This window comes from Pristiophorus japonicus, chromosome 2 (assembly GCF_044704955.1).
Source record: "Pristiophorus japonicus isolate sPriJap1 chromosome 2, sPriJap1.hap1, whole genome shotgun sequence".
Classification (NCBI taxonomy): domain Eukaryota; kingdom Metazoa; phylum Chordata; class Chondrichthyes; family Pristiophoridae; genus Pristiophorus; species Pristiophorus japonicus.
In genome coordinates this window covers 85,860,019-85,874,228 of record NC_091978.1, presented here as the reverse complement: position 1 = coordinate 85,874,228, position 14,210 = coordinate 85,860,019, and the positions used below count along the sequence as shown (strand labels likewise).

The 14,210-nt window shown below is 46.3% G+C and overlaps 1 protein-coding gene across 1 annotated transcript in view; it reads left to right on the top strand.

Moving 5' to 3' along the window:
* The window catches only part of LOC139239443 (kinesin-like protein KIF24), a 148,480-nt gene that overhangs the window by 65,531 nt on the left and 68,739 nt on the right, over positions 1 to 14,210 (top strand). The window contains exon 5 of the mRNA XM_070868192.1: positions 8,903 to 9,118. Coding sequence (XP_070724293.1) covers positions 8,903 to 9,118 — 216 coding nt within the window. The remainder of the gene's footprint in view (positions 1 to 8,902; positions 9,119 to 14,210) is intronic.

The window sequence follows — 14,210 nt, the reverse complement described above, 5'->3', positions numbered from 1 at the left end:
GAAGCAAAGCTGAAATTGGGCAGCAGAGAAGTAGAAACAGAAAGTGAATTTGGAAGACAGAGGAAACGAGGGCTGGAAAATAAACAACAGGGGAGTTGGGCAATACTAAGTATATACTTCAATGCAAGGAATATAGGAAATGAGGCAGATGAGCTGAGAGCACAGATAACACTTGAGAGTACGATATAGCTATTACAGAGGACCACGCTCGATGAGCTCTGTTGGATGGGCCACATCGTCCGCATGCCCGACACAAAACTCCCAAAGCAAGCGCTCTACGCGGAGCTTCGACACGGCAAGCGAGCCCCAGGTGGGCAGAGGAAACACTTCAAGGCCACACTCAAAGCCGCTTTGATTAAGTGCAACATCCCCACCAACTCCTGGGAATCCCAGGCCCACGACCGCCCAAAGTGGAGGAAGAGCATCCGGGAGGGCGCTGCGCTGAGCACCTCGAGTCCCATCGCCGAGAACAAGCAGAAACCAAGCATAGACAGCGGAAGGAGCATGCGTCAACCCAGGTTCCCCACCCACCCTTTCCTTGAGCCACTGTCTGCCCCACATTGGACTTCTCTGTTGCCTGAGAACTCATATTTTTAGAGTGGAAGTAAGTCATCCTCGACTCCGAGGGACTGCCTATGATGATGAGGATGATTACTGAGACATGGCTGAAAGAAGGGCAAGTATGGCAACTCAACATACCTGGTTACAGGATTTTCAGATGGGATAGAGAGGGTAGTAAAAAAGGAGGTGGGGGGCGGGGGGGTCGCAGTATTGATTAAAGAAACAATTACAGCTATGAGAAGGGATGATATGTTAGAGGGGGTCATCAAACGAGGCCATATGGGTTGAATTAAAGAACAAAAAAGGGGCGATCACACAACTGGGAGTGTACAATAGACCCCCAAGCAGTCAGAGGGAGATAGAAGAACAAATATGTGGGCAAATTGCTGTGAAGTGCAAAAACTATAGAACTGTAATAGTGGGGAATTTCAACTACCCTAATATTAACTGGGAAAAAGTTAGTGTGAATGGTACAGAGGGTGCGGAATTCCTAAAATGCATTCAGGAGAACTTCTTTAACCAGTATGTAACAAGCCCAACAAGGGAGAAGGCAGTTCTGGACTTAGTTTTAGGGAATGAAGCTGGGCAGGTGGAAGAGGTATCAGTGGGAGAGCATCATCATCATCATAGGCAGTCCCTCGAAACGAGGATGACTTGCTTCCACGCCAAGAGAAGGATGAGTTCACAGGTGTTTCGAGTGAAGAACCCGAACTACATCTTCAAGGGTGGAAGATGCCTGTGTGTGGATTTTTTTAATGTGTGGTGGCCGTTGCACACCAGCCACCACACGGCTTGACAGAGCTAGGTCTTGGTCCAGTGGCAAGGATTACCCAAGATAACTAGAGATCTGCTTTGCTGCATGGACCTAGTGCGCACACATATCGCAGTGTGGGCTGGCCCGTGCTGCCCCTGGTCCCCTGGCCCCGAACTCACGCCTCCCCTGGGCCCTGATCACACCCCTCCACAGTCTCTCGTCGCTCCTTCGCCCCTCTCGCCGCTCCTGCTGCATCTGCCCATGCTCCAATCAGTGGGAGAGCATTTTGGTGCTAGTGATCATAATTCAGTAAGATTTAGGGTAGTTATAGAAAAAGACAAAGGGGGACCAGGAATAAAAGTTCTTAATTGGGGTAAAGCCAATTTTGCTGAGCTGAGATGGGATTTAGCCAAAGTGGACTGGCAACGGCTACTTGATAGCAAATCAGTGTCAGAGCAGTGGGATGTTTTCAAGGAGGAGATCCTGAGGGTACAGAGCAAGTATCTTCCCTTAAAAAAAAAGGGTGGGGCTAACAAATCTAGAGCCCCATGGATGTCAAGGGGCATACAGGGTAAAATAAAGAAAAAAAGGGAAGCTTATGACAGATACCGGGAACTCAACACTGCAGAAGCTCGAAGAGTATAAGAAGTGCAGGGGTGCAATTAAAAAAGATATCAGGAAAGCAAAGAGAGAGCACGAAAGAATGTTGGCAAGTAAAATCAGGGGAAAACAAAGATGTTTTATAAATACATTAAGAGCAAGAGGATAACTAGAGAAAGAGTGGGGCCTATTAGAGACCATAAAGGAAGTCTGTGTGTGGTGGTGTAAGACGTGCATAGGATTCTTAATGAATACTTTGCATCCGTTTTCACAAAAGAGAGGGGTGAGGCAGTCTTTGCAATGAGGGAGGAGGAGTGTGAAATATTAGATGAGATAAACATAGTGAGAGAGGAAGTATTAAGAGGCTTAGCAGGTTTGAAAGTGGATAAATCCCCAGGCGCGGATGAAATGTATCCCCGGTCTATAAGAGAAGCAAAAGAGGAAATAGCTGAAGCTTTGACCATCAGGTGTGGTGCCAGAGGACTGGAGGACTGCTCATGTTGTACCTTTGTTTAAAAAGGGAGAAAGGGATAGACTGAGTAATTACAGGCCAGTCAGCCTAACCTCGGTGGTGGGAAAATTATTGGGGAAAATCCTGAGGGACAAGATAAATCTTCATTTGGAAAGACATGGATTAATCAAGGACAGTCAGCATGGATTTGTTAAGGGACGGTTGTGTCTGACTAACTTGATTCAATTTTTCGAGGAGGTAACCAGGAGGGTCGATGAGGGCAGAGTCTATGATGTAATGTATATGGATTTTAGCAAAGCTTTTGATAAAGTCCCACATGGCAGACTAGTCATGAAAGTAATAACCCATGGGATCCAGGGCTAAGTGGCAAGTTGGATCCAAAATTGGCTCAAAGGCAGGAAGCAGAGGGTAATGGCTAATTGGTGTTTTTGTGACTGAAAGGCTGTATTCAGTGGGGTTCCGCAGGGCTCAGTGCTGGATCCCTTGCTGTTTGTGGTATATATCAATGATTTGGACTTAAATGTTAGGGGTATGATTAAGAAGTTTTCAGATGACACTAAAATAGGCTGTGTGGTTGATAATGAAGAAAGCTGCAGACTGCAGGAAGCTATCAATGTACTGGTCAGGTGGGCAGAACAGTGGAAAATGGAATTCAATCCAGATTAGTGAGAGATAATGCATTGGGGGAGGCCTAACAAGGCAAGGGAATACACATTAAATGGTACGACACTGAAAAGTGTAGAGGAACAAAGAAGGCATATGGAATATTTGCCTTTATAAATCAAGGCATCGAATACAAGTGAAAGGAGGTTATGCTTGAACTGTATAAAAAAACACTGGTTTGGCCACAACTAGAGTACTGTGTGCATCTCTGGTCACCACATTACAGGAAAGATGTGATTGCACTGGAAAGGATGCAGAGGAGATTTACAAGAATGTTGCCTGGACTGGATAATTTTGGCTATGAAGAAAGATTGGAGATGCTGGGTCTGTTTTCTTTGGAACAGAGGAGGCTAAGGGGAGACCTGATTGAGGTGTATAAAATTATGAGGGGCCTGTATAGAGTGGCTAGGAAGGACCGGTTTCCCTTGGCAGAGGGGTTCAACAACCAGGGGTCATAGATTTAAAGTAATTGAGGAGAGGATTAGATGAGATACGGGGGGAAATTTCTTCACCCAGAGGGTGGTGGGGGTCTGAAACTCACTGCCTGAAAGGGTGGTGGAGGCAGAAACCCTCACCATATTTAAAAGCTACTTGGATGTGCACTTAAAGTGCCGTAACCTGAAGGGCTATGGACCAAGAGCTGGAAAGTGGATTTAGGCTGGATAGATCTTGGCCGGCCAGCAAGGACACGATGGGCCGAAATGGCCTCCTTCCATGCTGTAAATTTCTATGGGCCCAAGTTTCCACAAGAAAAAAAACGGGCGCCCCTCCGAGCTGGGCGCCCGTTTTTCGTGCCTAAAACGGCGCCTAAAAAAATCCTCGGTATTCTCCACCTACTTACAGGTCCTCTGGCCCTCGGCACAGCCAGCACGAGCCGTGGGGGGGGGGCGGAGCCAGGTCCCGGCGCTGATAACAGTGCCGGGACCTCTGCACATGCGCGCTACAGTCGGCACGCAAGTGCAGTAGCTCCAGGCGCCGAACTGTGTGGGAGGGGCCCGAAGCACGCAGCCCCTAGCCCTGGCTGAATGGCCTCACTGGGGCTGTGTGAATAAGGCTCCTCCTACGGCCAGCTCCTGCTCCCCACCCCCGACAAGACCCGACACCCGCCCCCCCCGCCGACCAGACCCGACCCGACACCCGCTCTCCCCCCCCCCCCCCGCTGACCAGACCCGACCCAACACCCGCTTCTCCCCCCCGCCGCCGACCAGACACCCGCTCCTCCCCCCCCCCCCCCCCACCCCGACCCGACACCCGCTCCTCACCCCCCCCCCCGACTGACCCGACCCGACTCGCACTCCTGTTCCCCGACCCGACTCCCGGACTGCCTTCCCCCCCCCCCCCCCCCACCGCTCTCTCTCTTCCCCCCTCCCTCCCCTCTCTCTCTCTCTCTCTCTCTCTCTCTCCCTCCCTCCCTCCCTCTCTCTCTCTCTCTCTCCCTCCCACTCAGCGACACGAACGGCTTTCTCCCCCCACCCCCCCCCTCCCGCTCAGCGGCACGAACGGCTGCAGAATTCTCCCTGGCTGAAGCACTTTCACACAGGTAGGAAGATGGTTTATTTAATCTTTTCTTGGCTTATAAATGTTTATTCAGGTTGGATTTATTTGTATAATATTTGTAGAAGTATAAATAAGGATTTATTGTCGAATTTAATGACTTCCCTTCCCCCCCCACCTCGTTCTGGACGCCTAATTTGTAATCTGCGCCTGATTTTTTAATGTGTAGAACAGGTTTTTTCAGTTCTACAAAAATCTTCACTGGCTCCATTCTACTTTAGTTTGGAGTACATTTTCACTGTGGAAACTTTCAAATCAGGCGTCAGTGGCCGGACACGCCCCCTTTTGAAGAAAAAATTCTGTTCTAAACTAGAACTGTTCTACCTGACTAGAACTGCAGAAAAAAAAATGTGGAGAATTGCGATTTCTAAGATAGTCCGTTCTCCACCAGTTGCTCCTAAAAATCAGGCGCGAATCATGTGGAAACTTGGGCCCATTGATTCTATAATACAGACTGGTGAAATGGGCAGACACATGGCAGATGAAATTTAGTGCAGATTAGTGTGAAATGACACATTTTGGAAATCAGAATGAGGAGAGGCAATATAAACTAAATGGTACAATTTTAAAGGCGCAGGAACAGAGAACTGCGGGTTTTTTACGTACAGAAATCTTTGAAAGTGACAAGACAAATTGAGCAGGCTGTTAAAAAAGCATACGGAGTCCTTGGCTTTATAAATAGTAGTAACTATTTGTACTGCACTTTTTTTTGACAGACATGCATTTGTCCAGCACCAGCCGCCCAACCCCTCCTCCACCCCCACAAGCTTTTGAAATATTGGCCTTTGATGAAGTCCTTCATTCCAAGCTCTTTTTGACAGACATTTGATAAGCCCTGCCCCATCAAATTCCACCCCCATCCCCTCCTGGGCTACGAATCATTCCCTTCACGTGTTGCCAAGAAGCAGGATCTGTGGCCTGAGACTCTGCTGAGGCCCAGACTCTCTTTTCCCCCCCCCCCCCCCCCCCGACACTCTTACCCCCACCCCCCCCCCCGACACTCTTACCCCCACCCCCCCCCGGCACTCTTACCCCCACCCCCCCCCCCCCCCGGCACTCTTACCCCCACCCCCCCCCGGCACTCTTACCCCCACCCCCCCCGACACTCTTACCCCCACCCCCCCCGACACTCTTACCCCCACCTCCCCCCCCGAGACTCTTACCCCCACCCCCCCCCCCGAGACTCACCCCTCTCGGGCAGCCGAGAAGACCGTCGCGCAGCCTAGAGCGGCGGCCGTGGTGATGAGCGGGCCTGTGGACAGCCGAGGCTGGGGGGAGAGAGAGAGAGAGGGAGAGACTGGGGGGAGAGAGAGAGAGACTGGGGGGATGGAGAGTGAGTGAGAGAGAGAGAGAGACTGGGGGAAATAGACACGGGTGCGGAGAGGGGGGGCGCGGTGCGAGAGACCCGGGTGGGGGGATTGGAAGGGAGAGAGGGAACTCATGTTCTTCCAACTCCCCGACAAGGGACATCGTTGGAGTGGATGATGTCCAGAATTCACGACACTGTCACTATTCACTTTATACCCAATTAACCTGTTAACAATCCATACACAATACCTGCTCCATCTATGGTGGAGTGGGGCGGGGGTGGGGGGTTGGTGGGAGGGATGTACTTGGACTGGGGTAAGGCACTTCGGCTGGGGGAGGCATGCACTTGGACTGGGTTAAGGCACTTTGGCTGGCCCTTGCTGTCTTCTGGGGAGCTCTGTCCTCTCTGGCTTCAGGAAGTCAAAGTGGATTGAGTTACGATTTGCAAAGTCAGTGAGACCTTGGGATGGGCGGTTCCAGTTACACATTCCTGTGACACTTCAGGGTGTGGCTTATCCTACAAGGGGATCAATCATAAACGGTTGAGCATGGTGGCCATTTTTGCAGTACAAATAAGCATGTCCTTTATAAGTGGAGGCATAGGGGCCAAATTTGGTCAAGGCTTCTACCCGCCCAAGTGCTGCCAATGGCCACCAAGGTACCAGACGGTACTTTTGCTGGGGTTTTCATCGCCGAGGTCTGGGCGGCAGCGGGTGGGATATCTCCTGCTCAGCGGTAGAGGCGCTTGCCGCCCGAGTGCCGCCGAGGATGGAGTCAGGCCCATGGAGGGTCGCTGTGGCAAAAATAAAAATCATCACCAACAAGAAAAAAAGCAGCTGAGGACCTTCAGGGAACCCCATCCAGGTAAGTACCTGTAAAGAAATAATTTTAAAACATTCCACTTAACTTTTTTTTACAGGATCTTGACACTCACCATTCAGGACAGAGCAGCCCCCACGCAGCGGTCCACTGCCGCCGGCTCCCGCCCGCACCAATCTGGCGCATCGGCTATCCGCTCCAGGCCATGCAGAAAGTGGCACTGGGCGGTTTGAGCAGATGAATGTCGGCGGCAGGTTCATCAAAGTCGGCCTCATGGAGTACAAAAGCAATGAAATTATGCTAAACCTCTATAAAGATCTGGTTAGGCCCAAGGTGGAGTATTGTGTCCAGTTCTGGGTATCATACTTTAGGAAGGCAAGGCCTTAGAGAGGGTGCAGAAGAATGGTAGAATGGTACTAGGGATGAGGGACTTCAGTTATGTGGAGAGATTAGAGAAGCTGGGATTGTTCTCCTTTGAGCAGAGATAGTTAAAAGGAGATTTAATGGAGGCGTTCAAAATAATGAAGGGTTTTGATAGAGTAAATAAGGAGAAACTGTTTCCAGTGGCAGAAGGATTGGTAACCAAATGACAAAGATTTAAGGTAATTGTCAAAAGAGTCAGAGGTGAGTTAAGGAGAATTTTTTTATGCAGTGAGTTATCAGGATCTGGAATGCACTGCCTGAATGGTGGTAGAAGCAAATTCAATAGTAACTTTCAAAAAGGGCATTGGATAAATACTTGAAAGGGAAAAATCTGCAGGGCTATGGGGAAAGAGCAAGGGAGTGGGACTAATTGGATAACTTTTTCAAAGCCCGCACCAGCATGTATATGACAGTTCCCCAACACCTTTAATCCAAATCATTAATAAAGACTGAAAGGAACAACTGTCCTAATATCGATCCCTATGGGATTCTACTAGTAACCAGGCCCAAGTAGATAAGAGGCCACCTCATAGCATCTGGGGTCAAGGGCCAGGTCAGGAGGGAGAAAGGCCTGGGCAACATGAGAGACATTTATTGAGGCAGCAAATGGAATCGTTAGATGAGAGTCTGCAGTTAGTGAGCCTCAGTCAGGTGGTGCTGTGAAGAACTGCACCATGACACGACATGCCCAGGAAACCCAACTGGAAGGACTAATTCCAAAGTAAATATGATAAAGGTAAGTTTAATAGTGTGACAAGAGGAAATGATTAAGGGTGATTAAACAGGAAGTACATGCTTCCACACTTTAAATTACTCTGTATATAAATTATGTATACATATGTTATTTTCTAAAACTACTGTAACTTTCTCAATATGCAATGAAAAACTGACACATTTCCCCCTCATTAGCATAGTTTTTAAACCACGTTCATCGGACAAGAAATCTTATCACCTACAAAGTGCTATGTAATATAATTCAGAGTATTTTGATTTGAGAATGTGGATGACTGTGATGAGAACATTTGTATCGTAATTTTTGCTTCTGGGGAGTGTCATCTGCCAATAGTTGAGATTTGTGATGTGTGCTCTTGACGGGTGGGATTCCTCACCAGGATCAATCAGAGAAAAAACACTTAAATTATTGATTGATCCATATATGTAGGTTTCAAAACGATATATAAAAACATACCACTCTTTTCAGTATCTATCTGCATCATTGTCTACTCCTTGATGATGTGAGGATTCTGGTATCATATGCACTGAATAGGGGGCATGTTCCAACTTTGTGCTGCCAGTAGGGATCCTCAGCCTCCAACAGCGCAGATGAGAAATTCGGGTGTATGTTGCACATAATTTTCAAACTAGTGCAAATTATGATAAATCCTAATTGATCAACTACTTTAGTCAATTTATTTTTGAGAGGAAAGTTACTCCATATGTTTATACCACATGGTAACACCACATGGTAACACCAGTTTTCAGCTCCAATCAGCATTGGGAGTAGCTGTACGAGTCTTTTGTAAATTTTCTGTCTTTGGGGAGGGGATGGAAGAAGAGAGGCAAGATCTCTGAGGTTGCGTTGGCTCTAGAATGCTATGGCTGATGATGTGCTTAAGCTCTCTGGACCTATGTAAGTTGAGTGTGTCTCTATGGGGAGAGAGTGTGCAGTCCACATTTGCCAATCAAAAATTCTACGTGTGAATTCATGTTTTGCACCTTTTTTGTTTTTGCTCATTTTAACTCCTTAGTGGAAAGGCAACTTGTTTTGCATATGGACAGACAGGAGCTGGAAAAACTCATACCATGATTGGAACTTATCGAAATCCAGGGCTATATGCACTTGCTGCTGAGGACATTTTCATGCAGCTACAGATCTCTGAGCCAGACAGAGCACTTTTCATCTGGATAAGCTTCTACGAGATATATTGTGGCCAACTATATGACTTGCTCAATGGCCGAAAAAGGTATTCTATTCCAAATATACACTTTAGGGCAAAATGAAAATGTTTACATACTGCAGTACTTGGTAAAGTTACAATAGTAGAAAAATTACCATTTTAGAAAAATGGCACTTGCCGATTCTTTATGTAATACCAAATTATGTTTTAGAATATGTTCCTGTATGAGCATTAAAAGTGACATACATTTGGCAATTTTTCAAAATGGACATTGAGAGATGTACAGAATCATAATAGATAAGTGTGATGCTTTTTAGACAAATGCAATTGTGCACTCACCCCTTCACAAAGATCAGAAAAATAAGTACAGATGAGGGCACCTGCTATCCATCTAGCTCATCCTTCCATAAAAACCGACAGCTCCCTCCGTAAAAGTACGTAACCGCATGTTGAATGACGCCAGATTTTCTTTGTCTCCACTACCTACCTGGAAGACTATTTTAAGTATTAATCACTCTTTGTGTGAAGAAGTTATTCTTCAACTTCTTCACATCATTCCTGAACTGTTTAGGTTTGATATCATTTTGGGTGATAAGGAACAGAAAGTATCCTTTCTACGTGCTTGAACATGGCCTGTTATCTAATTTTTGCTATGTTAGAGACTGCATGCTGGAAAAAGGGGAGAAAAATATAATAAATGCATTATGGTTTTGAAATAATTGATTGAATTCAAAGTAGATAAGCCACTGGGTACGAATGATGTCACACTAGGCTGTTGAATGAAATCAGAGGAGATAGCAGAGACTTGAGCAACAATTTTTCAATGCTCATTAAATATGTAAATTATGCCATGGGACTGGAGAGTAGCTGCTATAACACACTTGTTCCAGAAATGAGAGAAGTATAAATCAGACAACTCTAGACCAGTTAGTGTAATGTGGGCAAACTCTTTGGCCTAGAAATTGAGGAACGCCCCTGCCGGTAACATTCGTGGCCAAGGATAACGGCCGCCGGACAAGAGAGCGTAGGCAATACTGACATTTTGGTACTGCCTTTTCATTATCAGTGTGGCGATTTTCTAGTGTAATGTGCTCTTTGCAGCGCTAATCTCAGAAGGAGGCCAAAGGTCGCTTCTGTCTCCCGCTTGCAGTGAGGGGAAATGGGGAAGAAAGGAGCGACCCGAACAGTTGCTGTACATGCTCCAAAAATATTGGCTGCCACCCGATGTTTGTCGCTTTTTTTGTTTTTGTTTATTTATAACATGAATGCAGATAAAAGAGATCATGATCAGAGATATTTCAATCGTTGTATTGGAGTTCACCCATTGATTTACTGACCCACAAACACTGCAGTCCTCCCGGAAAGCTGCCAGAAAATGCAACCCTTCAGCACCTGTACCTGTCCGCCGCCCCCCGCCACCGCCACCACCAATGGGCAAAAAATGAAAGTTTAAAAGAAGAACCTTGGCAAAGGAGGCGTTTGAAGTTCCGTGTCCATCCTTATAAGTCCTGCCAGACTCCTCAGGATCTTTAATGCTCCTGAAACCCTCCTATTTCTCATCAACATGTTGCCATATTTTTGGAGCATGTACAGCAACTGTTCGGGTCGCTCCTTTCTTCCCCGTTTCCCCTCACTGCAAGCGGGAGACAGAAGCGACCTTTGGCCTCCTAAGATTAGCGATGCAAAGAGCACATTACATTAGAAAATCGCCACACTGATAATGAAAAGGCAGTACCAAAATGCCAGTATTGCCTACGCTCTCTTGTCCGGCGGCCGTTATCCTTGGCCACCAATGTTACCGGCAGGGGTGTTCCTCAATTTCTAGGCCAAAGAGTTTGCCCACATTACACTAACTGGTCTATAGTTGTCTGCAACATGATAAAAGTTCACGGGGTTGGGGGTAATATACTAGCATGGATAGAGGATTGGCTAACTAACAGAAAACGAGAGTCGGGATAAATATTTCAATCTCGGGTTGGCAATCAGTAACTAGTGGGGTGCCACAGGGATCAGTACTGGGACCCCAACTATTTACAATCTATATTAATGACTTGGATGAAGGGACCGAGTGTAATGTAGCCAAGTTTGCTGACGATACAAAGATGGGAGGAAAAGCAATGTGTGAGGAGGACACAAAAAATCTGTAAAAGGACATAGACAGGCTAAGTGAGTGGCCAAACATTTGGCAGATGGAGTATAATGTTGGAAAGTGTGAGGTTATGCACTTTGGCAGAAAAAATAAAAGAGCAAGTTATTATTTAAATAGAGAAAAATTGCAAAGTGCCGCAGTACAGCGGGACCTGGTGCATGAAACACAAACGGTTAGTATGCAAGTATAGCAAGTGATCAGGAAGGCCAATGGAATCTTGGCCTTTATTGCAAAGGAGATGGAGTATAAAAGCAAGGAAATCGTGCTATAGTTATACAGGGTATTGGTGAGACCACACCTGGAATACTGCATACAGTTTTGGTTTCTATATATAAAAAGGATATACTTGCTTTGGAGGCAGTTCAGAGAAGGTTCACTAGGTTGATTCCGGAGATGAGGAGGTTGACTTATGAGGAAAGGTTGGGCCTCTACTCATTGGAATTCAGAAGATTGAGAGGTGATCTTATCGAAACATAAGATTATGAGGGGGCTTGACAAGATGGATGCAGAGAGGATGTTTCCACTGATAGGGGAGACTAGAACTAGGGGATATAATGGAATAAAGGGCCGTCCATTTAAAACTGAGATGAGGAGGAATTTCCTCTCTGAGGGTTGTAAATCTGTGGAATTCGCTGCCTCAAAGAGCTGTGGAAGCTGGGTCATTGAATAAATTTAAGACAGAGATAGACAATTTCTTAACCGATAAGGAGTAATGGGGAGCGGGCAGAGAAGTGGATCTGAGTCCATGATCGGATCAGCCATAATCGTATTGAATGGCGGAGCATGCTCGAGGGGCTGTATGGCCAACTCCTGCTCCTATTTCTTATGTTCTTATGCCCTTGGCAACATCAACCGAAAACACAGCGTCAGTTTCCACAAGTCCAGCTCTACCTCACTACCATTTCTCTCAACGCCACCATGGTCTCTAAATAGTCAGACTGCTTGTCCAACATCCAGTTCTGGATGAGCCGAAATTTTCTCCAATTAAATATTGGGAAGACCAAAGCCATTGTTTTCAGTCCTCGCCACAAACTGCCAACTGCCCCTCCAGTCTCTCTTTCCTTCCCCCCCCCCCCCCCGCCCAACATAACTAAGATTGCCTATTTCCACCTCCGTAGCATTGTATGTCTCTGTTGAAATTTATAGATGAAAGCAAATTAAGAGTATAACCAATAATGTGGAAGACTGCACCAAAATACAGGAAGATATAAACAGACTTGCAAAGTGGGTGGATAAATGGAAAATGAAATTCAATATAGCAAAGTGTCATGTAGATGTAATTTATCTAGATTTTCAAAACGCCTTCGATAACGTGTCATATAATAGACTAATGAATAAGTTCAGAGAATGTGGAGTCAGGGGACAAGTAGCAGAATGGATAGCTAGCTGGCTTCAAGACACAAAGCAAAGAGTAGGGCGTAAGGTTAGGTAATGGTGTTCCACTGGATCAATGCTGGGATCACTGTTGTTCACAATTTATATTAACGATTTAGACTTTGGAATCAAAAACACAATTTCTAAATTTCCGGATGATACCAAGTTGGTGGGGATGGGGGGATAGTTAATTCTGAGGAGGACTGCAACAAATTACATGAAGACATTGATAAATGTGCAGAATGGGCATATAATTGGCAAATTCAAAACAGATAAATGTGAGGTATTACATTTTGGTAGGAAGAATAGGGAGGAGAGTGCGAGTCTGGGTTGGGTAGAGGAACAAAAGGATCTCAGTACAAATACACAAATCACTAAAAGTAGCAACACAGCTTAACAAGTCCATAAAAAAGCAAACTAAGCACTAGGGTTTATTTCTAGAGGGATAGAATTGAAAAGTAGTAAAGTTATGCTAAACCTGTATCGAACCGTGGTTAGACCACCCTTGGAGTACTGCGTACAATTCTGGTCGCCATATTATAAAAAGGATATAGAGGCAGTGGATAGGGTGCAGAAAAGATTTACAAGGATTATACGAGAAATGTGAGGAAAGGATGAACAGGCTGGATCTCTTTTCACTTGAAAAAAGAAGGTTGATGGGTGACCTAATTGAGTTCTTTAAAATTATGAAAGGTTTTGATAGAGTAGATACAGTGAGTGCGGATACACTTGTGGGGAAGAGCATAACTGGAGTTCATCAATATAAGATAGTCACCAAGAAATCAAATAGGGAATTCAAAAGAAACTTCTTTACCCAGAGAGTGGTGAGAATGTGGAACTCGCTACCACATGGAGAGGTTGAGGCAAATAGTATTTAAGGGGAGGCTAAACAAACATATGAAGGAGAGGCCAATACAGGGTTATGCTGATAGATTTAGATGAGGAATGACGGAAGGAGGCTCGAGTGGAGTATAACCGATTAGGCCAAATGACCTGTTTCTGTGCTGTGTATCCAATGTAATCCTACGAAGTGTGAAGGGTTGGTGCTGGTCCCTGCATTTCTCTTGTAGCGACAACTACAAAAGAAATGCAGGCTACAGCACCAGCCCTTGTACAGGGCCTTCTTTGACCTCACAAAGGCCTTTGAAACTGTCAACCATGAGAGACTATGGAGCGTCCTCCTCCGTTTCGACTGGCCCCAAAAGTTTGTCACCATCCTCCTCCTGCTACACGATGACATGCAAGCCGTGATCCTGACCAACAGATCCACCACAGACCCAATCCACATTTGGACTGGGGTCAAGCAAGGCTGTGTCATCGCACCAACGCTCTTCTCAATCTTCCTTGCTGCAATGCTCCATCTCACTCTCAACAAGCTCCCCGCTGGAGTGGAGCTAAACTATAGAACCAATGGGAACCTGTTCAACATTTGCTGCCTCCAGGCTAGATCCAAGGTCGTTCCATCCTCTTGTCGAACTGCAGTACGTGGACGACGCTCGCGTCTGCGCACTCAGAGGCCAAACTCCAAGCCATCGTCAATACCTTCACCGAGGCGTACGGAAGCATGGGCCTTACACTAAATATCCGTAAGACAAAGATCCTCCACCAACCTGACCCCGCCACACAGCACAGCCC